The sequence below is a fragment of the Poecilia latipinna genome, unplaced genomic scaffold (assembly GCF_001443285.1).
Source record: "Poecilia latipinna isolate Pla-1442-1.1 unplaced genomic scaffold, P_latipinna-1.0 Scaffold886, whole genome shotgun sequence".
NCBI lineage: Eukaryota > Metazoa > Chordata > Actinopteri > Cyprinodontiformes > Poeciliidae > Poecilia > Poecilia latipinna.
The window spans coordinates 1-25,000 of record NW_015113502.1 but is presented as its reverse complement, the minus strand read 5'-3'; the positions used below and the strand labels follow the sequence as shown (position 1 = coordinate 25,000).

Below are 25,000 nucleotides of genomic sequence, written 5' to 3'. Positions count from 1 at the left end.
CTGTGGATTGACCTGAATAAAGCTTAAATACTCACCAGCCAGCCTGACTGAGAGTGAGCTATCACTCTGAAAAAAATATATAACGTTCCTTGTGAGTTGTGCAGCTGAGTGGTTCTATATTTGGAGACACAATCGACATCCAGTTGTTATGTTTGGTCTGATTTGTTCAGATGTTTTTCATTTCTTCAAATTTTAGTCATTTGTCTCAATATGATTTACCAAGTTGTAAAAATATGACTTCCTGTTGTCTTGCCGTGTTTTCCACAAGACACCATTTTTCATTATTCGTTTTCTTTTGGTAACATGTCACATATTTTTCTAACATGTTCAAGTAGCCAGTTTAATAACAATATTACATAAAAAGAATTGAAAATATTTTTCTGTCTGGAACAATATGTGTCAGAGAATCTTCTGTTGACTCTGCTACAATGATGTATTTTCCTTTAAATCAGTGCCATTACCTGCCACAGCAAAGTAAACTGCTTTAAAAATGATGTCACTTCCTCTTATTGAGAAGAGCTCAAGCAACTATTGTGAAAACAGTAATTTCACTGGAGCCATGAGCTGTTAGCATGTAAGATAGCAGTTGGAGTTAATCACAAAAAATGCTTGAAATTGTCAATTTTGTTACCGTCAAACTTAATCATCAGTGTTGAGTACCCACTTTAAAAGCTAATAATCACTATGCCATATAATCAATCCAGTAAAGATAATATGAGCAGTAAAAGCTGAGGGAATTATGTTGTTTCCTGAGAGGTATTGTACTTCATCAAGTACAACACTTGAATGATATTTCACACTTTGTTAGATTCTAATGTAACTTTTATCCTTTTTAAGGAACACAGCAGATCTACTACATTGTTTCTGTTTTATGGTAAAGGCATGTGAAAGAATTTATTTAATAAGCTAATGCTTTAAAATAAAAATTAACCCTTTAATGTTCATTATTTTACTTTAGGGGTCAACTCTAGTAATCTAGTAAATAAAAAGAAAAAAAATTGTCTTTAGCATCACAATGCTGATTGACTTTTTCTGTATTATAGTAGACACACTTTTGTTCTGAAAAATGTCTGTCTTCAATGAGTTTCAGTGACAAATGTTTACAACTATGCAACCAATCTAATTGATAATTGGGTGTTTTTAGTGTATTTTTAACGGCTCTAACAGGTCGTGTTTGTGGACTGTGGGAGGAAGCTGGAGGAACAGGAGAGAAGTCTTTGTTTCTGCATCGAGTTTGCATTCAAATCCAGACCTCTGGCCAAGATTTGGATCTTCTTGCTGTAAGGCAACAGTCCTACCAAGTGCTGCACTGTGGTGTAAGGACATTACAAATACATCTTTCCTTAAAACAAAAAGTAAGCGAAATTAACTGCTAATGCTTTGTCAAAGTTTAATGTGTTTTCAGTGAAATTCCTAGAAGAATCGATGGGAAACGATCTGTCGTCTTTCCTTCCTAATGCTTTCAAAATGCCAAATTTACCTTGAAACAGAATTGGCTGTTTTTCTAGAATGGGGCGTTCTGTTTTTGTTGCTCTCCTTGTTATTCAAATACTTTGCTTTCAGTCTGAGATTTTTAACCACAAAAGTTGAGTGTACAATTCATAATCCCAGTACTGAGGCCTCCTTTGTTAAAGCTTAGAGTTTAAGCGCTATTAATTTTCTGATGCATGTGATGCAAGTTTCAGATAGTTTCAGTCTTATATTTTGTTTGTTTCTCACTTTTTCTTCAATAGGCCAGTGGAATTACATCTAACAAGTATAATCTCAGTAAGACGCCAGTTGTTATCTTCATTCTTGCTGTTACGTTATCTGCAATTGAATCTAAAAAAAACCCCAGGAATAAATAAGAAAGACGAACAATACTTTTTGATTTTATGGTGTTTTTTATTGGATTTTTAAATTTTCTTTGACTTCATTGCAAAAAAGAAAAACAAATTAACACCAACAATAAATAATACATTCAACAATAAAAATAATCCAGATTCAGAGTAAACATTCAAGTGTACTTAGCCTTTATAAAAACCTACAGTAAAATGTAAACAGCCTTCTCTCCTCTAACATCGCGCCTCCTGAGCCGTGTGAGTCTCTGGCAGCTGTCCAAAAGGCAAAACGTCAACAAAGCAACAACTTGCGCATCGGCGCGCGCGAGTCTCACAAGGTATGAAGCCACGTCACAGATTAGGCTCTGACTGACAGAACAAGCTAACATTCTCATACGTCTTGTTGGCAGTGGGGTTTTTTTTTCTTGTGAAAAAAAAAAGCAGACTCGGTTGTCCGGTCAGTGTCCTTTTGAAACGGTGCTGCGTTTGAGCGCGCGAGGCAGCAGCATCAGCAGCAACTGCATCGGCGGCGCCTTCAAAGCTCCGCTCCACGTCCGAGCGCCAGGCTCCTTCTTCTTTAAAAATATATTTTTTGTATGTTTGTTTGCGCCTCGTGCTCTCTCCCCCTTAGCTTATCACGCACCTCTCTTTGTCCTTGCCGTGGCCGCCTCCGATGGCCTTTTCCTTAATGTACATGAGGTCGCTGTGGACGCTCGGCCTCCGCGCGCACGGAGTCACCACGCCGTACGCCTCCCCGATGTCCTTCATCTTCTTGTGCTTGAGCGACTTCCTGTGCAGCATGTCGCAGTACTGCACGGACACCTTCCGGTGCAGGTCGGGGCTCATCTCGTGAGGTAGCTTCGCCAGGGTAAACAGCGTCTGAAACATCTTGTCCACGTTCTCGTTGCGCTTGGCCGAGATCTCGAAGTAGGCGCACTTGTCGTCGCCGGCCACCAGCTGCTCGATCTCCTCCTGCTGCACCTCCCGGTGGAACTCCCGGTCGCCCTTGTTCCCGCAGATCACCAGAGGCACGTCGATGTTCTCCTTGATCTTGTTCTTCAGGCACGACTTGGTCTCGTAGATCTGCTTCTTGAGCCGCTGCACCTCCTGGAACGACTCGCGGTTGTCCAAGCTGAAGACGAGAATGAACACGTCACCTGGAGAGAAAATTGGGAGAAAAAAGGAAAAAAAAATAAAGGATGAGTTGGTTAACTTTTTTTCTAATGCACTGAATTTGCTGAAAATGCGTTTTGCATTTGCATGAACTCGCAACGCCATGCACCGGGAAAAGCAGCCGTGCGTAAATACGCACGAACGCTGCAAAAACAAAACCAGCAAGTAAAGTACCTGTCAGTATGGAGAGTCTCCTCATCGCGGGGAAAGGGTGATTCCCTGACGTATCCAGTATGTCCAGTTGGTAAACGTCCCCTTTGATGTTGTACAGTTTCCTGTGAAAGTCCTCGATGGTCGGCGTGTACTGCTCCTCGAACCGGCCGTTCAGGAACCGGGATACGATGGCCGTTTTCCCAACTTTGGTGGAGCCCAAAATCACCATCCTGTAGCAGTTCTTGGCGGGGATGTCAAAGTCGCTCTCGGTTGGAGACATTTTCTTGATCATGGTTTATTCCAGATGGCTTGGATTGTGCGTAAAAAAAAATAAAGAAACCGGCGGTTTCCGTTTACGGTTCTGTCTCAACTGCGGTCAGGAGTGGGGTATTTATGCGAGCTGGGGACCCCGCCCACTGTGTGAACGTCACGACTCAGTGAGTAGACACACGCTGCTGTGTGTTAAGAAGGAGAGAAGAGGGGAGGGTGGAAGTGGACAGAACTCCCACTGGTGCATCAGTCTGTCAGTTCCAACGACGGCGGGACAGGAACGCAAAAAATAAATAAATAAACAGGACATAATAATGATGGATGGGTCAGAGGCCCGGCTGATGCAGTACTTCACTAGTTTACTACCAGATTCATGTTCCCTAATGATTAACAAATTATGTTGTAAAACTGATTAAAAGAAAGAAAGAAAGAAATAAACATCTGATGAAGAAATATAAATATAAATGATGCAGAATAATGAAAATGCCACGGTGTGTTCCAAACCAAACACACTGATTTATTCATCCATTGTGACTTTAGCAGCTGCTTGGTGTGACCAAATGGAGGTTAAGAAACACAAAAGGCCCAATAGAGGGCGCTCGAATCTGCACTTATCAATAATGTGTGGCGCTGCTTGCAAGCGCGTGCTTTACCTATTGCGTGCACGTGGCAAAAACAGAGAAAAAAAGTGGTTTCCATCAGCTTGTTTACCTTCTCTCTCGAGCAGATTATTTCATCTCAGCTGTTTATTCCCTCAGTTAATGACCTGAGCTGAACAGACGAGATGGTTCAGAAAGGCAGCTGCAGGAAAGCGGGTTAAACAACAACCAGCCCGCTGCTGACTGCTGTGTGCTTCATGCAGTCACTTATGACGAACGGCACCAGTAAGCTGGCAGCACACACTGGCACCTGCCGGTTAATGGAATGTGACCCGATATCTGCAGGAATAATGAGATTATCACAGGAATCTGCAAAAGCTTGGTTTTCCACTTGTGAAGTTAAACTCCCTGACTTTAGAAATAGTTTCAAACATGAAATCCTGAGGTTAAAAAGGTTTTTTATTTTTTTGCAATTTAATGGTTTGACAAATTCAACTACAATTTCTTGCAATAGTTATAGCCATTGCATTAAAAAAAGAAGTAAATTTCCACCAAAAAAAGAGAAAAAAAATCTGAAATTTTTAGATTATTCTGAGATTTTTCTAGAAAAACTTGGACATTTATGGGGCCGCCGATTTACGTGTTCGCATCCACCTGAATAATATGTAGTTGCGACCCTGCCTGTGTGTATGCTTTCCCTGAATTACGCCTAAAGGGAAACATGGAGGTGACTGTTGGGCAACACATTCCTGCCAGAAACCAGAGCAACATATTTAAAAAAAAATCAAGAGTGCACAGCTCTGATCTGTGGCAAATTTGGAAATTACTATTATTGTCACCCATATAAAATACTGTCCTGTCATTTTTTGCCAAAAATAATTTTTCTTGCCTGAAACATCTTTTGGAAAGAAGTGGTGATTTTTTTTTATTTTTATTTCAGTTTTTTTTTTTTTTAAAACAAAATCACTTTTGTTTTTTGTTTTTCAAGAAAATTGCCTCTATCTTGCAAGATTGTTGAAGACGTAGGCGTAACTGCAGGAAAAAAAGTAACTTCTATTAAGTATGGACTCAAGGGGGATGAATTCAAAAGCACACTGCACTTTTCAGATTATCATCTTTGAAAAAATGAACAAAATCAAGAATAATTTCCCTTCCGCTTATAACTTATGCACTGCGTCTGTCAGAAGAAAAATCCCAATAAAATACATTGACGTTTGTGGTTACAACACAATAAAATGCAAAGTAAAATGTTTAAGGGGTAAAACAGCCCTGGACATTCTTAAAGTGTGAAATAAGCTGGCACATTATTGAAGAGAAAAAAATGCAGCACAGAAAGAAATGGGACTCAAAGTCAATTTAAAGCCTTTATTTTCCTCGTCTGTTTTCTATTCCGTCTCAAACCACTCAGCTGGTCATATCCACATAACAGCAGGAGGCGGGAAACACGCAGTCATTTGCATCCTCTGCTGCCAATTATCCACTACTTTGAACAGAAACGAGGCTGACCACGTCTGAGAGCTCCCGATATTTATTTATTTAAAAAATAAAAAATAAAAGCATGCCTGGAAACCAGGCAGCAGTGAGTCAGCGCGCAGCCTGGCCCAGGGAGCGGTGCACACGTCCTGTTCTCTGAATCTATCTGCTCAGATAAGCACCCCGTGCCGTAAACACTCGGCCTGAACTGACTGACTAAAGCTCTGATGGTGCACGTGGCTTATCTGCTCTGGTGGTGGAGAGGATCTGGGTTTTGTTTTGACTGTCTGAGCCGTCATCAGAAACTGCTAATAAGGCTGTTTGGTGGCAAAGGTCGGCGACGGTGGCGTGTGACCTGTTGATTCGGACACTTGGGAAGGCGCCTGGCCGAGATGTCAACCCAAACCACTCTGACGTTCAACATGCTGCACTGTTTACACACCTTCAGAAATTGTTCTTTTATCATTACTATTATTATTTTTATAGATGAATTCTCCTGAGATTGTCAAAATTATCAGATTATTAGTATTATTATGCTTCATCTACTACTTTAGAACTCGGAAAGCTCTTTAAATAAATCCATTCTTGTTGGTCCCTGCTTCCAGTAGTCATATTTAATAAATTAGAATATGATGAGGCTCATTTGTCAATTTAAAAGTACCTTTTGGAAAAAAAACCCCAAAAACAACCTTTAAGCTGGTATGAAGTGTCAAACCAACATTTCTGTATTATAGAATGTTGTTTTTGTTTTTTTTAGTGGTCTGGTGTAATATTCTAATTTTAAATGTTATGTTTTCATTAGCTGCAAGAGGAAAATTATCATAAGTAACAGAAATAAAGCCTAGAAAACACCAGCTATCTATATAATGCATTTTGTTTGGTGATGCAGAGGAACTGCGAACATCCAGATGAAAACAGATGCTGAGCCACTGCCCGGGTCTGACCTTCAGAAAGGGCAGACCCGGGCAGTAGCCCAGGGCGGCACGTTTTGTGGCGGGAGCCCCAAAATTTTAGCATGTCTTCGTAATGAATACATGTTTTATAAACTTTGTGTCTTATATAAAACTCAAAGTCCTGTATGAAGTGTGGGTGTTTTAATACTGTTATATTTTTGTGAATATATTCAATAGTCAAACAGTTCTGAAGTCGCAGTTCGTCTTTTTGGGACCAACATGGAACCATCTCATATGGGTGTATAGACCTGATGTACTGTAACTTCCATGAGTGAAAGGATTTATTTATTTTTTTGAGTAACTCATTAATTAAAATAATTACCCTTCGGATAGATTTTTGATTGATGAGACTAAGAGGATATTAATAAATTAATCTGATAAACGTGACTAAGTTGTCAGCTGTTTGATTCATTGCTACTTCCTGCTCTGGTCGTCTGTTTCTCTGCCAGTTTTGGTGTGGAAACTAAACCACACTGACCCTCCGGTGTCCCATGACCCAGCTACCTGTGGGAGTCTGCTGTTTTTCTGAGTCATGACCCAGTTTCCACAGAAAATGTGTGTCTTAGGCCAACTTCACAGCGCGAGACGTAATGTGGTCTGCCGTCTCTGTGCAAGAGAGGACATCTATACTTTCGCTCACGAACCGCTCAGGGAGGCAGAAAGACGTCGGACAGAGCAGCAGAAAATGAAAATCTGCTCATTGGAGATGCGAGTCTAATGGATGCGCTGAAATGGGGTGATTGCCGACGCAGTTTCAGACATTATCAAGCCATTAGTTCCATCACAGCCACATCCAAGGGCTGGGAGAAAATGAAAGTGGGGCGAAGAGGGCCGTAACACGGCAGGAAACAGACAAAGCAACTGAGAAAAACAGGAAATACTGAGGAGAGAAGGAAGAAATGTAGCAGAAACAGGTCTGAGACACTTTAAAAGTAAGAAAGAAAAGTTATTTGAAAAGTTAGCAGCTGGGACGACTTTATCTGACAATTTCAGCCAAAGCTAAGCTGGAGCTTACACACTGGGTCAACTATGATTCTACAACACGATTAATTAATCATTTGAATGGAAATGAATATCTTAAAAACAAGTTGATCAGTTGGAAAAATAAAAATAAAACATTTCATTAACTTCGATGCATAAGCTTGGAATCCCTCAGACTCTTAGATCATCCTTTTCATTTGAATTGCTCACGATGAATGTCAAATTATACATAGAAAAGGTGTTTGAATATTTTTCGTCTCATTTTCTGTCTTACAAGCTCCTGACTCTTTACCAGGGGTATGAACGTGTTGAGAACAAATGCATAAAAAGCAGTTTATGATGTATACAACAATTTATATGAAATAAATAATCAAACTGATCCAGTGGGAACAGGAAGGGCTGTTCATCAGATTTACTGACATCTAACAAGTAGAGATGTTCTGATCCGATTCCAGGTGTCGCTATTTTATTGGTCTTCAAAAGAAAGCAGCTCAAATTTCTTGTGTGTCATGTGACCTGAATTCTTCAGACTCTTTGCTTATGACATATGACATATATATACACATACATATATCTCCAGTCTCCCAGGAGAGTTCTGTGTGGAGTCGAGCAGAAAGCAGCGGAAACACCAGTCGTTAATATTTACCCTGTTCAAAGTGAATATGTTCTCTGTGTGAATCAGGAGAATAAAAGTTTTACTTTAACTTTTGTCGACCCAAAGTTAACTTGAACTGTATCGAAAATATTTAATGAGCTAAATCATCAACCGCTAACAGGAAGCACAGTTAGGCAAGTTTCTGTAGAATCAGATGTGTGCATATATATATATATATATATATATATATATATGTTTTATAAAACACCAATAAACTTTGGTTGTAACAAAATATCTGACAAGAGAGACGGCCTCATCAAAACGTTATAGGTTGGTCAATTAAACCGACCTATAATGACATTACTAATGTAGACTAATACTAATAGCACACATTGTTGAGAACTGACTTTTAAGTCAATTTATTTATTTATTTATTTTACCAAAGTCGGAAAGTTTTTGACAATTTCTGTCCCACCTCCAAATGGAAACACAATTTTAGGGAACCCCAAATGATTTTTCTGTTAAATTAGTACGAAGGTGAAAATTTCACCCTTTGCACGTATTCCTGTGGACAGCAAAAACGCCTCTTTTGTGAAACCGCTGCTGCATTAGGCCAACCTCTAACCCGACCCATAAACCCAAACGCCTCATATGCACCACGCATAACAACAGAGGCGGATTACACGCTCCTCTTGGCTTTAGAATCCAACGTGACGCTGAGAAGAAGCTCGACCTCATCATCGGTCCAGTCACGGTTTGTTGTTCACAGTTCTTCTCTTCTTGTTGTGCTTACAGCTACGCTGGAGGTTTAACACGTTCGATCGCATCAATGTCTACAGCGCTGTTGTTTTTAATCAACCTGATATTGGACTTCTTTTCCTGCTGACTGAAAGTTGGACTCATCTGACCTCAGGACACGTGTCCACTGTCTGTCCGTGTGAGGTATGCGAGCTCAGAAACCTCGGTGACCTTTCTTCATAAAGGTGCCTTTTGTTCCTGGGTTCTATGCTTGGACTGTAAATTTTGATGTTTGTTTGCCTCATTATGTGTGAGGTATTAGCCATCAGTTCTCAGAGGCATTTGGTAAGTAACAACAGTTCCTTGTAAAAAAGTATTCATTTGAGTGGAATTTCATATTTTGTCACACTACAATCCCAAACACACATATTTCTTTGGAATTTGATTTGATAGAGCAGCACAATGTTGAGTCCTTGCCTTTTTCCCCCCCAAAATATCTCAAGTAGGCCTTCACAATTATGTAAAAACATTGTATTGTGACTAAGCAAGTGCTGTGAATCAATTAAAATTTTTTATTATAATCACACTCTTGCGCTGTTATTAATCACAATTTCTAACTTGGCAAGCCTGAATTTTAAATATGGATGCAGTAGTGGTTCTTGCAAGAATGGCGTCCCAGGCAAGCTCCTTTTTCTGCCGCACTCCAACAAATTAAAATCCAAGCTATTTTCTGATTATTTTTGGAGCAGAAAGCAGGGATTTTGTACTTCTTAGGTTGTGACGCCCCTTTCTGATGCCACCCTGGTCAACTGCCAATATTGCCCATATCAGAAATTGCCACTTTATGCATGTTTAAAACCCCTGCCCCCAAAAAAAATTTTTTTTTTTTTTTTTTTTTTTTGTCTTTAGCAAACATGTCTGAAGAGTGTCAGTTTTCCAGGTTTTTATAGTCAGGAAGGTTTAAAGTTAGTCGTTTTGTTTTAAATGTTCATTTAGAAATGTTCCTCTCCATTCATTTCCTATGGAACCTGAGGCGATGATCGCTTGTCCGCGTACAGCTGAGCGACCGGCAGAATTCGGGCATGTCAAATTCCACAGATGTGAACACACGGGCTCACAATGCAACATAAGAAAGTTGAAAAATGTTTCACTTTTCGTTGCCGTCGTGGAAAACGTTCGCCTTTCGCGATCATTCGTCGTTCCCCGTGTGTTGAGTTCATGACGCCCTGCTGTTACCTTGACAACCTTCCGCCAGAAAGAGGCTTTTAGGTCACAATAGTATCTGCGTCATGATATTATTGTGTTAAAATTTTCAGATTAAGTATGTGCGTTACTGTTCATAGACTAAATGTACCAAAAATAAATAAATAAATAAAATAAAGCAGGTGAGATTATGAAGAAGGCTGTGTGGGGACCTGCTTACTGTATTCAAGATATTTTCAGAAAAACAAACCGTCACCTGTGGGAGTTAGTAGTGATAAAATAGAAAGGAAATTGAACATTGAAATAAACAGGAAAAACATGAAGAGATTTTCTTAAAATATTTGTAACCTTTGTTCACATTGTTCTTGTATATTTTTGTGTGATCTAAAGTAGGCTCCTACTTCCTGATTTCTCACCCAGATTTTTTTCCCCCTCTATGGTAGAAAACGGAATTCTTAAAAATTTCCACCTTGGAAAAACATTAAAAATTTTCCTGTTTTCCCACCAAAATCTCAGTCTGAATGAGAAGGCGATGTGTAGACAGTATGGTTCGTCTCCTGGTAAAAAATGTAAGCTGTGTTTAAAATCAATGTAGAATCTAACAGGAAGGAGACAAACAGAGGGTCTTCTTTAGGGTATTTTCCAGACCGTGTGACTCTACTGATTAAAGCAGAATGACGACGTCTTAATGCAGGGTTGGATAAAGAGCGAGGGGGGTCAAAGGTCACACATGTTACAGATGTTTACAACCTTTACAAAGTTACAGGAGCCATGATTTCCTAGAACATTCTCTTAGATTTAAAAAAAAAAGAACAAAAAAAAAATCTTTGGTTTTTTGGACTTTGAGATTGATGTGTGTTTCAAAATAAATTCAGCAACAAGTAAATCCCTGGAAAAACAAATAATTTGGAGAATTCAGCTTTTTTTAAAAATCTTATCACTTCACTCAACTGCCACAGATCAATCAGAAGCTTTTATTTTTCAGAATACTCTTGAGATAGTGGACTAAATTTTCCACAAAAACATAAAGTTGGTCGGTGAAATCATTCAAAATATTCTTTTTTTATTTCTTGATTCATTGAAATGAAGACCCAACAAGACTGTATCTGGTTTACCTTGTTCAAACAAACAGGCCTATTTAAATAAAAATCAATAAGCATCAAAAATAAATCTTTCCTTTTCGCTTGACTGAAGTAAACTATCAAGTCATGGATTTAATACATAAAAAAGTTGGTTTCCATTCTGTTTTAACAAGTTTAAAGCATCAGATACTCTACTGGTAATAAACTTATATCTCCTTGACGGCAATGAAATCTTCAATCATCTTGATCTTCATTCACAAAAGTTCTCGACAACAAAAGTTAGAGAACTTTCTGAGTAGACTTAGTGCTTCATGCACACGTGTTCTTCTGTCTCACACGCTTGTTTTTTCCTGTTCTTCTTTCTGTTTATTTTCCATCAGATAACTGACAAGAGGGCTCATCCGAGGAGAAATTCCACTTGAGTGCAAATCAGTGCTTGAAAGGGTGACAGACATCGTCCACTGTTGGAACCAAGGGTTCTCTTTGCGTTCTTTACGTGAAAGCGTATCAATCTGCCAAACCAGTTCTATGCATCATCAACCAAATGAAGGGTGCCAGTCCCATCTGTCAGCCAGTGCTTGAATTAGGACACCTTTTTTACTTCTAGGAGAAGAAAATATCATTTTCTCCAGGGACAGTACCAAACCCCAGAAGATGCTGTAGGTCCGTATCCAGTTTCTTTAAGAGGAAGTATCATGTATAGTTGGAACCAGATATTTACACATACTGTACAAAAAGACACAAACACATTTCTTTTTCCTCACTTGCTGAAGTTAAATCAGACTTTTCTTCTTTTAGCACAATTAGAATGACCAAAATCATTTCTATTTGCTCAATGCCAGAAAACTTGGACTATCAGAACCTACCAGAAGTTTGTGGTGAGAAACCCAAAAGGTACAACACAGGTCATACAGTTTAAAAGACTGTTATCCCGGATACAAACCAAATGCATGCAAACGTTCGAGTTCGATGAAAGTTACAAAAAAAATGTCATTTCCATGTTTTGGTAATTCTAACTAAGCTAAAGCAAGAAATGTTTAGTCTGATGGAAATAAGTGTCTGTTGAGCTCATTATGCAGATAATTTGAAGTCCAACACAACGACATAACAGATGACTTACTGAAGGCAGAGTTTCAGAAAGAGTAGGGGCTTCTTAAAGAGACAGAGGCCCAATTTCAAAGCATCAAAGTGCCACACACATTTCTGGCTTTGCAATCTCAGATAATATCTTAATTCTAATGTCATAAATTTATCCCTTTACATTATAAAAATATAACATTTTCTTCTTTGAAATTCATGATTTTTCTTGTAAATATGTAAAAATAACCTAGAAATATTTGGAGGAAATGTATTTTTTCTTCTCTTATCTACAACGGCCCTAATACACCACTGTAGGTGAAAGCACCTGAACTTTGCTGGTCCTTGTTAGAGGTGACCTTTTCAAGTTGCTGTTGGAAGTCACTGGAAACGGCCTGAGCGGAAACTGTTGTATAACGTCAAATATGCCTCTCTTTGATCATCATTTCCCTAAAAATCAGTCTTTTCCTAGAAGCCATTCACTATTAGCCTGCTGTTCAAAAAGAATGTCCAACTACTGAGCGATAATGGATTTCACAGTGTCAGCGCTGTGAGGGCGCAGGAGAGGAATATGGAGGGAGGAAATCAAAGAATCACAGAGAGATGTGGCAGTTTTATCGTCTGGAAGTTTCCTTTTGTGAGGAACAAGGTGATGTCACCGCGCTGGCATTGTGTCTCTTCTATTGTCGGATGATGTCTGCATTCATAGTGATTTGCTTCAACAAAGCAGCTACAGTGCCTTGGTAAGTATTCATGCCCATGTAGCAGTTTACTTGTCAACCTCCTGCCTCCCGCATCGTATCGACCTTAAAAACTGCTGCTTCAGAACCCGGAGAACTTGCATAACCTAAGCACGCCTGAGTTAGAAAGAAAGGAAAAAGAAATCCGTGGTATGTAACTTTTACAAAAATATGTTTTTTTTTCATATTTGTTTAAACTGTCACCATATCGTGACCGTAAAATGTATACAGATAATCTGTGAAAAGATTGAGCTCCTCCACTTCCTCCCTGTGCTGCTATTGCTGTCTGAAGAAATACACCGCTCCCAGTCAATCAGAGCCAAGAGGAGGGGCTTAGCGCTGTCAATCAACATTATAAACTCGCTGCTAAATGTGCTAATGGTGGAGAAATGGCTTACTGTTACTGATAAGCTGTTTATCCACTGTCAAAAGTGGCTATGCTAACTAGCATTAGCATTCATGGCTATTTATGTTGTGGTGAAGCATCTGTAGTGTAGTTGGCAGTGCTAAGACCCTCCTCCTGGCTCTGATTGGTTGTTTCTGATTGAGTTGGTGTATGTCTACAATTAGTAGACATACACCATATGTTGAGAGAAGGCAGAGATCAATATTTTCACAGATTATCTGTCCTATGATATACTGTTACAACATACCGATAATTTTAATAAACACAGTTCTGGAAAAAAATTAAGAAACCACTTATAATTATCAGTTTGAGTTTGAGTAAAATGAACATTGTTCTTTTATTCTATGATTTACTGACAGCATGTCTCTGAAGTTCCAAGCAAATATTTTGTGTTTATTTGCAGAAAATGAGAAATGGTCAAAATAATGACAAAGCTGCAGCGCTTTCAGACCTCAAATAATGCAAAGAAAACAAGTTGATATTCATTTGGAAACATCAATCCTAATGTTTAAACTCAGGTTATCAGAAATCAATATTTGGTGGAATAACCAGGAGGTTTTCAATGGGACTCAGTGCAGTGGTCTCTTCATTTTTTCCAGAGTTGTGAGTAAAAGTTGTAAGAGTTACATTGTGCAGCTTTAAGCTTCCTGATTCATTTTAAGAAATAAGTTCCATCTGCACACATTTCCCTGCATTTCCGCTCGAGCGGTCCATTAACGACTACAGCCGGTGTGCGTCCGTCCACGTGCCCGGATGGGAATCCTCAGCCGCCCCACCAGCAGGTGAGGGATGCGATCACTCGTGTTTGCGGCGCTGATTTCTCTGCAGATAGATCTGCTCCGTGAATGGTCTGCAAATATAGGAGAACAAACATGTAGTAGGACAATAAATGTGGGAAGGGAACGCTGTACCACACGGTGCCAGGAGCTTGTATGTGTGTAGCGAACCGTGGCGAAGCTCAAGGGCGCGGGAGTGTATGACAGGAAGATGTCTCCAGGTTTCCCTTGCTGACAGGGACAATATGTGTGCAAGTTATCATTTCCGTGGCACGTCACTGACACACCTGCACTGGACTTCTGAAGAACTTGGCACATTTGGAGAATGTGTGGGAGACTCATGGTTTCGTTTGATCTACGGACATATTATCTTACTATAAATCTTAGTCACTTTTGCTTACATTTTATTATTTTGAAGGGATATTGGACACAACAAAATATGAGGAAACTATATTAGCAAGTAAGAGTACCCAGGTACCTCTTAGTTTAGTAAAAGGGAACTCAGATAATCTGTTCCCAAACAGTGTTAGCTTCTGGTCCCCCTAAAAATCTAAAGAAAGGCTTTAGAGACAAAACCGCTTCTTTAGGGTTAGAAGTGAAACTGTTTTAATAAAGAAAAAAAAATATTACTGGAACATCCTTGCAGCAGCAATGTTTTACGATCTTTGGTAAACTCTTAAAGAAACTAGAAAATTTCATAGAAAAGATCAGAAAATCCAATTTCTAAATGAGAAAGCAAAAAACTCCTCAAAGCACATAGTTTGTAGAGTTTTTGATTACTTCAAGAAAAATGAAAACATGGCTTTAGAAATTAAATGGTAACTTCCTGTTAAAGAATACATGACACTGAGGTTACAAAAAGAGAACATATTCTTCCAGCTGACATTCAGGACTAAATGAGAAAACTGGAAACGTTTCTATGGCCGTGTTGTCAAGGCTAAACTGAACTAAACCTACTTTTGCTACCTATAGACATCTACAGTGAGATTTTATTTTCATAATAATAAATAAAACATTGAGCTGGATTTGTTCTTTAAGTTTTTGAAATTCTGAGGTTTAAGACGTCAAGTGATGAATGTGAAAAACTGAATCAAATAATCAGAATTTTCCTTGCCTTTGCTTTTTACACCTAATTAGGAACAAATGTTAGAACAGAAACCAAAAGATGAATAAGTAGGAATAAAAAGTCAATTTTAATAACCACAAAGTGTTTTTTAACCAACATTTCATCTGTCTGCACCTCATTTATACTAAATTTATGATGGTTGTGAACTGACTCGGCTGCCTAGCATTCACCTCATCACCACCTGTTCTCTGCTGGGTTCCTGCCTGTGATTCTTACCCACTAGAATCACTGTGTGAGGTAATTTTCCCTTAGCCACACACACACACACACACACACACACACACACACACACACACACACACACACACACACACACACACACACACACCCCTTAACTAATAGTACTACTGAGAATCAGTGAGACACACGTTAGACAAATATAGTACACGGCTCCCGTAATCAGCGCAGCGTGTGGTTAAATCTTTAGCTCCCCAGTGGACGATAAATGACACCACGGCTGACCGGCGTCGCAGTCGTGACCCGCTCCTATTGCCCAGTATTAAATCTTCTTATACATGGATTGCTTTAATCGCCACGAAAGCTGGTGTAGCATTCAATTTAAGATTCAGTGTTGGTTTTCCTACACTTGTCTGTCAGCCTGAACGCCTCATCTTGGGAAAGCTGATTGAACACCTTCCTGCCATTGCTGCCTGACCGTCAGAGGACGCGAGTTAAACAAACAAGACGACCCTGATGAGGAAGGAAACAGGCAAAAGGAGTTCATCTGACAGAAGAAGCTGAGTCAAAACAGGGTCATCAATGACCTTACTCACATCAACAAAGCGATAGCAGAATGGCTCAAAAAGAGAGATTGAGGATCGTCTGCAAACTTCAATAAACCGAAATCATTCCGCCAAAGTAATGTGGGAAGATGTACAGGTCAGATTTAGTCAGAGTAACTAGGTTTACACATCAAACCTGATTTGGATCTAGATCCATTTCAAATCTGTCCACACTGAGTTTTTCAAGTTGCTTTCTTTATATCACGACTGTCTGCATTATATCTCAGTTTGTGACTTACAACAAACACCTGGATGTGATGTGTTTGTATGTTACCTGCTGAGTGGCAGAAGCTCATTGTATTTCTCCTTATGTAAAGGTTCCTATTTTAACTTTTTTTTTTTATATCTGTGAGCTCAGATGTTCAGAAGTAGGTCAGAGCAGATTTAGGTCGCATTGCACAACCAGTAACATAAAATATACTAACTAGAAAACTTTTAACGTTTGCAAAAAGAGCCTCTACAGAAAGATGAGAAGAAAGCATAGAGGCAGATTTCTAAAGCGAGCTGCTCTGCTTCACATATCTTTGTCTCTGCTGACAGATTGCGAATGAATTGAGTGAAATTTGGATTGAAACGCAGTTCATTAACAGCTGCTGCTTTTTAACAACTAAGAGCTCCTTTAATTAAACTCCTGATTTTATTTTGATACAACATCAGTTAATAAAAATGGCTACTTATGCAATCAGAAAACATTGTCGCTGGGGAGAACTGGAATTAAGGTCAAAACTCAACGTAATTTTACAGTTTTAGTAAGATTTTATGTTACCGATTTTGCCCGCAAGTCAAATTCTACACTGTTTAAACGGAAATTGGCTTTTGTTATCCAACAATGTAGCATGGACCCTGCAGGAGTTTAGTCAAGAGGATTAATGGCGTTTTAAAATTCCATTCTGAAAATAGAAAGCCCGTTTTTACTCTGCTGAATGCTGATCTGTGAAGAGTTATTTAGTTGCAGAACTACTTTGGAAACTATTTTGGCTAAAGGACTTCAGCATGTTTTTAGATTTGTGAATAAAATTACTCTGCAACGGACAAGAAAAATTAGGATGAAAGATAAAAAAAAGTCATATATTTGGTTTTAGACCCAGTTTGTGATAAAGGCAAAAGAACACTTGACACTGAGGTTAGAAAAACAGAAGATATTCTTCCAGCTGACATTCAGTGTTGGTTGATAAGGTCACTCTGAACTAAACACAAACACTGACCTACTTTTGTCACCCACATACATACAGAAATGTTTGTTCTTTAACTTCCTCAGGCATAAAAACATATTTTTTTAATCCAATATTTGACCTATCCTCACCTCTTTTCTCCTAGATTTATGACAGTTGTGAGTTGACCGGGCTGGACGGCATTCACTTCATCACCACCTGTTCTCTGCTGGGTTTCTGCCTCTCTCACACTGGTGATTCTTACCAACTCGAATGAGGCAATTTTCCCTTAGCCACAGACACACACACACACGCACATCTTAACTAATAGTACTATTGAGAATCAGTGAGACACACAGATAACAGATACAGCACACGGCTCCTGTAATCATCGCAGCGTGTGGTTAAATCTGGCACCTGCACATCTCCAGCTTGAATGTAGCTGCAAATAATACTGAAAATCACACTCCTTCTTAAATCGTGGGTTTGAGATATAAAGAATTTATATTAGCCACGGGGTAAAAGCGGAGTGTTCAAAAAGGGAGCAAAACTTTGCACAAATTTCCTCTTGTGAGTTAATTTGAGTCCCTTAAATCTCTGTAAACTGCAAACTTCATTGTGTTTTACTGAGGTTATTTATTTATTCATTTTAATGTCCTAGGGGTGTAGATGCTTTTGCGAGACTGAAAACATGCAGTCTGTGTTCGAATCGACGGATACAGCCTCTTCTCAAAAACCCTCAGTAACCTAAAGCAACACTTTCAGTACAGCAGCCAACAGAAAATTCAGAAGCCTGCCAACCCACGTCAGTCCTTGAGATGTCTCCGTCTTACTGACAGAAGCAAAATAAAAAATAAATAAAAACCAACAGCAAGCCTTACATACACCCACACCCATACACAGCCACTCAAACCACTTCTAGAGATACTGTCTGGCTGTTTGTTTCAGTTTTGTTGAGACAAACTTTAAAATGATTTCAAAATACTTATGAATCATATGTTAGAACAAGAGAACATTGTTTTTTTTTTTCACCTGTATTTTTATGGTGAATGTCTTTATTGAAGTATCATTTTTTCGAGCTCACTTTACCGGCGTGGGTTGAGTGATGTGTTGGGAGAGGTTAGTTTGCCATGTGCTTACTTTAAACTTTCAATTCATTCTCCAAAACCAAAATAAACACATGTGAGCACCCAATAAAGCCTGGTATGATAATCAGCTGGGGTTTTTTTCCTCCACATCTCCTGAAACAGCTAAACACGTAGATGCCGATGTTATGCCAGAAAATGCACCAACGATGTTGCTTTTTCAAAATAAAGTACATCTTAACATTTCATGACATTTAAATTAATTTCAAACTCTGATTGTGAAGAGTATAGGAACACAAATATAGGCTATTCTGCCCGTATGGATCAGGCACATTGTCATGAAACCCCATCTGGAATTTTTTTTCCCCATTATTAATAACTCTAATACATTTGTGAGAAATAACAACCAGGCTTTTGAGACTTACCCTTCGAACGTTATGGCCACTTTGTAAGCCAGGACCACTATGGCAGTAAGAACCAACCCAACAGGACTGGCACCACTGGAGACAGAACCAGAGAGAAAAACAGAAGATAGATAAGAGGGTATGACGACATCCCTGAGACAAAAGGAGATCCCTATTTAACTTCACTGGAACACATCAGGCAAGAAAAGACCAAGAACTACCTGTCCTACATATTACAGATGAGAAATGTGACACATTTGTGTCCACATACACATGTGACATACACATGTGACATACATGTGTATGTGGAAGTGATCAGAATACAGCTGGGTAAAAAAAAAAAGATTCATTCAGTGACAACGAAAAAAATCTATAACTCATAATAGACAAATGTGACTGTAGTGCCAAGACCATAAGTTATGAAACAGCGTTATTTGAGCCAAAGTAAATAGCTTTTTGTGCAGAGTGGTGATGTAATTTGAAAAGCATAGTTTTTGAATAAATGAAAAAAAAAAAAGAAAAAGAAAAGTATGCTTCCTATTTTGTAAAATTATTTTCACCCAAAATTTCTGGAACTACTACCTTGGTTCTTTAAAAGCTTCTCTGGGTTCTTTAGTGACTTTTTGGATGAGCTGTTTAATCAGTCTTGAGTTGATTTCTGAGTCATCTGGCCACGTCTAGGGAGGTTCACTAATGTTCCATGTCAAACGGGTCTGACGTCGTCAACATCTGACCAAGTTACGTTTTGCGTAGCCTGGTTGATTTGCTCCAAACCAGTAGATGGAAACATGCCTAATTTGAATTTTCTTTTTTCCCCCCCTTCTGTTGTGACATTTTTAAAATTTAACTCACAATTTGCATGACAGTTGAATTCTTCTTCCAAGAAAGTAACTTAAGACTGGAGCTTTTTAAGATGGCTGAAATCGGCTTACTCTTCATGGATTAGTGCTAGCGTTAACCTTAACACAAAATGTGAAGGCTCTTGTTGGCTGTCTTAGCTGGTCACCAGTGTAGCAGATGCCTTTAGTAGGTGACAGGTCAGCCAACTCACTGCAGGCACGAGGTCAGCATGGTAACTTGTTTCACAGATAAATTGTACAAGCAGAACAACTTCGAAAGTTGCTTTAGTGTGGGTAAAGGTCATAATAACAAAGCAATCTTTGCAGAAACCCCTGAATACAATTACTCCTTGTCTAACACAAACATTAAGATGTCCACAGCCAATGTGTGTGACAGAAGATCAGGCTGAATGCTGAGGGAGATGAGTGGCTCTGCAGCGTTGCTATCTACGTTACCTGAATCTGCAACTGTCATCAGTCAGCTGCGGCACACATTACTGTCATGTGTCCACTTCTCAGATTATACAGATTAACATAAACAAAGGCCATTAAGGCTCGTGGTCTATGGATTTTGCGGAGGACAAGGAACACCAATCAACCTGCCTGTCAATACCCCCAAAGTTCACCTTTACGTTGAGAAGTAGATGATAAACTCTACATCCAGTTGCTGTTATTCTCTTTAGTTTGAAGTGGCATTGGCGGTAAAGTACCTGCCGATTAAGACTCATGTAATAGAACCCAAAAGGGGTCTACCCAACATGGGATGCACAGATGCAGCCGTGTAACGTTCTGTAGCTCTGTCACTTTCCCCTCAACCAGCAGTATACAATGTCTAAACAGAGGTAAACAGGAACTAAAGGAATTTGAAGATGCAATGGAGAAGAACCTTAGTACCTTAGAACCCTTAGTAAAATTTGGGAAAACCATTAGATTTCTCCGAATAAAAACAAATAATCTAGCACAGACTGCAGGGCTTTGGTGAGGTATACTAAAGAGCTAGGCATAGCATATTTACTTGAAATTACACTTTGACTGGGCTGCCATCTTCATTCATTTAACAATCACTGGAAAAACACAAGATCTTACTAAGTATTTTTGGCCTAATTTCTAGTGCAAATATCATACATACAGGTGATCGGTCAATGAATTAGGACTTTGACTATCTGCCTTGTCTCTGTGCTGTGAAACACAAAGATTATTTTTTTACCCCATGAAACAAACGTACACTCCAGAAAACTCTAGACTATCAATGCACACATTGATACATTTGCATTTAAAGTGTTTTAACATGACTTTGATTTCTATGTCAGCGATGGAACAGCTGTGATGACATTCCTCTCATGGCTTCAATCGGCTTCAGATGTTATGCACAACATTCGCCTCCCACTTATTCAGACGGACCAATCTGACGCCATGACTCAGCGGACCTCGTTTCACGGTTTCTTTGTGCTACTGACCCCCTTCCAAAACCTCATTACTACAAATATTATGACCAAACCTGGTCACCGCCGGTTGACTTGATTGTGCCACGTTATGTCCATTTGAGAGAAACACTCCCTCAATTTACGCTTCCGCTTGAAAAGCGGCGAGGAGCTGACAGTGGGGAAGTACTATTTAAAAGTTGCCCCTTTCATCTTCTTTCACGCTGTTTGACTCAGAGTGATTCTCAGTACAAGCTCATTATCACCTGATCCAGAAACAGCAGATGCGCTCCCATTTTGGGGACAGGCAAATTAACAAAATGTGACATCAGAATTTTATTATTCTCCCATTGATTTGTATGTTATTATTGGTATAAGTAATCTCATATAACTCTTTTATGGAAAAGAATGTCTTAGAACATAAATTAACATACAGTCATCATCACCCTAAAATAATGGTCAGTTATTTTTAGCTAATAGTGATTTTTTTTTCTTGCCCAAAATATTTTTTAGAAAGACAGAGGTGGTGATTTCCCCCCCAAAAATCCACTTTTAGCAAAAAAAATTAAAAATCACTAGTACTATTATTTTAAGAATGTGACGATACATAGTGTCTGAATACGTCAACCAGTCGATGATCATAACATTTCTGTTTTTATTTCAGAATTTTTGCCTGTGCAGCCGACTACACCTGGACAAGCATAAGCTGGATAAGAACCAAGCAAAACTATAACGGTACAAAATGGCAAATGGAGCAAAAATAATCTTTACTCTTTGCTTGTTACTGTAGTTATCGGGAAGCAAATGGAAAATTTCCAAATTTAATGACCTCGAGATTTACCAGCAACAAGAAAAACAACTACAGTATACCCGGAGGGACATTTCAACACCAAAAAGGGCAAATGCCATTGATGTCAAAATGACATTGATTTACTACCTCCTATCAATACCATCAATACAACGAAGCACTGCTTTGTCACCAGCCAATCAGATTCCCAATCAAGCCAGTGCTTATGTGGCTGCGCTCCAACATGGCAGCCCAGAGTTTGAGGGCATGATGTGGCCCAGAGCGCAGAGTGATCTTCTCAGACTGGGAGCGTCTTTGTTCCGTGTCTCTCAGAGACCCCATGCCCCACCACATGATGAATGTCTCTGATATAACTGACCACAGTTGTAATGCACTCGGCGAAGACGGTTTTAACAAAACGAACCTTTCAAAAGCGAGCAAAGTAGAGTGAAGGGTAGGGGAAGGTGCACAACAACTAAAAACCGAGATGATTGTAGAATTTCCACACCATCACTCAACATCTGAATACTATAAGCTATAAAGCTAGATTCCCTTTTATGTTTTCATGCTTCATTTGCCTCTATATACCAGAGCTCTTATTTATGTGACCTCCAGAATCCATTATTCTTTCGTCCATCATCTGTACCTGCTTGTTCATGCAGGTGTAGACGACAGTCATTGGGTAATGTTCACTAGTCTACCACAGGGCAACCCAGATATTGATGTAAATCTTTTGGAAAACTGAGCAATCCTGGACTTAATTGTATGAACTATAAGCCAATTTAGAATGTACTTCATTGTTTTATAGTTTCTGAGAGTCTGCTGTGAATTAGGCTTTTAAAAACAGATCTATTTTAATTAGATGCATTTTATCAGCTGTGATAAAATGTCTGTTGCAAAGTGTCACCACAAAACAGACCAATTACAAAACGCTTCTGTTTGCAATGAAGTATTTTAACTTACATTTTACTACATTTTGAAAATAAAATTAGATTGTTGCAAATATAGTTCTGCAAATTATTGCTTACTGGATATGTTGGTACTAAAAGCTGTTGGTTAAAAAATAAAGCTCTACTTCACCAATTTGTTGACATGATCTAAAAAAAAAAACTAAAAAAAAACCAAATCCAATATTTAGTCACTAGATGGAAAAACATGAAGCAGCTATATTTAGATTCCATTTTATATACACCGCTCTGTTCAGCTTGTCTTAATGCAACATGCCCAGTACATTTTCTAACAGATGTGAGCTCATTTGGTGGCCAGTTCACACAAACAGGACAGAAAAAGCTGATGGGGTTCGAGGGCTAACGGAGAGGCTGTTATCCTTCACAGCCTCAGACCGTTCACTCACAGTAAACAAAAGCACTCCTAAGGTTATTCTTATTAGTCACAACATGATTTAGAAAATGAATTCAATGAGAAATTTAAGTAGTGATAAAAGACGTGTATGCAGAACATGAAAACTTTATTCAGAAAGACAAACCCAGGACCTTCTTGTTGCAAGGCAACGTGTTGCCAAGCACAAAACTGTGCAGCCACAGTTTCTTTAAAGAATTAAAAAGATGTTTGAAATCACTAAATGAGGTTATTTGCAAAACTTAAAAACTGGCCAATGTTGTATTACAGAAAGGACATCTTTCCAACTAAAGTGACTTCATTTTCTCACCCTCTGAATAGCCATTTATCCCATCGTTGTCAGTTATTGTGGACTTTGTTTAGCATTACAAGAACTAAGATTCATTGTAGCAACAGCCAACTCAATGTGATGATGCTTAAAAATCCATAAACACACAAAAAAGCATTATTGTAATTGCCATTCCACCAGGTTGGTGTAGCTTCATCGTGTAGCCCTGTTGTTAGCTTGTGCGTTAGATTCATGGCCATACCAGAAACGTGAATACAAGACTTTAGTATGTTAATAAAGAAGAAAAAAAGTGATTAATCGCTTTTATATTTGTTGCCCCTTAAAATCAATGTAATTAATTAATGGAAACTAACACGTTAAAGTTCTGGCACTAGTATGCATGTACTGCAGGTGTTCTTCCTCTGTTCTGTTTAGTTGATCATGTATCTACTTCCTGTTGGTGATGCCTTCCATAAATTCAAAATCAAATTTAATTTTGACACAAATGATATCCAACTTTACATTTTCTAGCCCTCTTACCTACAAAGCCTCCAAAACGTTTTCACTCCCATGGCAGATTCCCCCTTTCACTGTTTTTTTATAAATTAAATCTTGGGCCATGTTGCTTAGCATTTTTGGGAAATATTTGTAAAATAAAAACTAGCTATTCTTACCTGAAATTCCTGTGTTAAATCAAATTAAATTATTGTTATTCAATTCATTGTTCTATGTCGACTCAAATTAAAGTTTTGGTTTGACTATGCACACAATGAAAAAGAACAATTTTGAGGGTTTTAATGCATTTTACAACTATGCTACTAAGTGTGAAGGGAACTGCATTTAAAACTGACCAAGCAAGACAAAGAAGAGAGACATTTGAAAATAGCAAAATTAAGTAGAGGTGTAAGAAAGCGTCCCTAATCCAGACGAGTCTTAACAGCAATGAGGGGAAAAAAAGTGATGAAGAAGAGAGAGGGGAAAAAAAGGAGACTGAGCTTTTATTAGTCTGGTCATCAACTCCATAAAAGCTTGCCTAGCAACCACACACGCTAATCTCCCAGCCATTTTGTCACAGTTGCCATGGAGACTGGGGGCACACGTAAAACTTATTTTACCTTGCTGCGTTTTTCAGCCGTGACTTGCAACTCGGAGAACAACAACATGTTCCATTTTTAGGTCGGGGGTTCATTAATTATGCGTGCACTCTCCTCATTTAGAGCGCCATTTGACGTACGCCGCTGCCGCTCCGCTCCGCTCAGCCAAACGCATCAATTCTGCTGGAGTTTCATCGTCTCGGGGCGACAAACTTTCAAGATGGTGATTAACAGCGAATTGTTTGCAACAAGTCCGTCAGTAGAAAACGGGCAACATTTACTCACATGAGCGCGAGGCCGAGATAGTTGGCTGTGCTGCCCCAGTACATCGGGTTCTCTACGACGCTGAAGGGGAAACCGGTCACCTTCTCATCCATCAGTATGCCAAAGTAGTCGCCTATACAACAAACACAGAAACATTGGGTTAAAGAGTTCCTTTAAAACAAACTAAATCACAGAAACAGCTAAATGACAACAAAGTTCGACTGGATTTTTATTTACTTTTTGATTTTTTTTGACTAAACATTGAATTCCGTCAAATGTAATTTTAATGACCATGATAACGTAAAAACAGTTTTGCATTTATTACGCTAGCAGCACTCTGGAAACATAATTTTCTCCTATGTGTTTGTTTTTGTGTTTGTG

At 38.9% G+C, this 25,000-nt stretch overlaps 1 protein-coding gene and 1 long non-coding RNA gene across 2 annotated transcripts; both read right to left on the bottom strand.

Annotated features, from left to right (window-relative positions):
* Positions 1-1,909: 1,909 nt before the first annotated feature.
* rasd1 (RAS, dexamethasone-induced 1) lies at positions 1,910-3,696 on the bottom strand. The gene is made up of 2 exons (XM_015048489.1): positions 3,168-3,696; positions 1,910-2,977 (listed from the first exon to the last, which is right to left on the bottom strand). The coding sequence occupies exons 1-2, from the start codon at positions 3,436-3,438 to the stop codon at positions 2,448-2,450; spliced, it is 801 nt and encodes a 266-aa protein (XP_014903975.1). The 5' UTR covers positions 3,439-3,696; the 3' UTR covers positions 1,910-2,447.
* A 9,878-nt stretch (positions 3,697-13,574) lies between these two features.
* Positions 13,575-24,777, bottom strand: LOC106957225 (uncharacterized). The gene is made up of 3 exons (XR_001426912.1): positions 24,641-24,777; positions 18,609-18,683; positions 13,575-14,113 (listed from the first exon to the last, which is right to left on the bottom strand). It is a non-coding gene; the product is annotated as an uncharacterized LOC106957225 (long non-coding RNA).
* Positions 24,778-25,000: the final 223 nt, after the last annotated feature.

Coding starts and splice junctions, on each gene's coding strand:
- rasd1 (XM_015048489.1), bottom strand. CDS start 3,438: ATGATCAAGAAAATGTCTCCAACCGAGAGCGACTTTGACATCCCCGCC. Junction 2,978..3,167: donor GAGACTCTCCATACTGACAG/GTACTTTACTTG, acceptor TTTTCTCTCCAG/GTGACGTGTTCATTCTCGTC.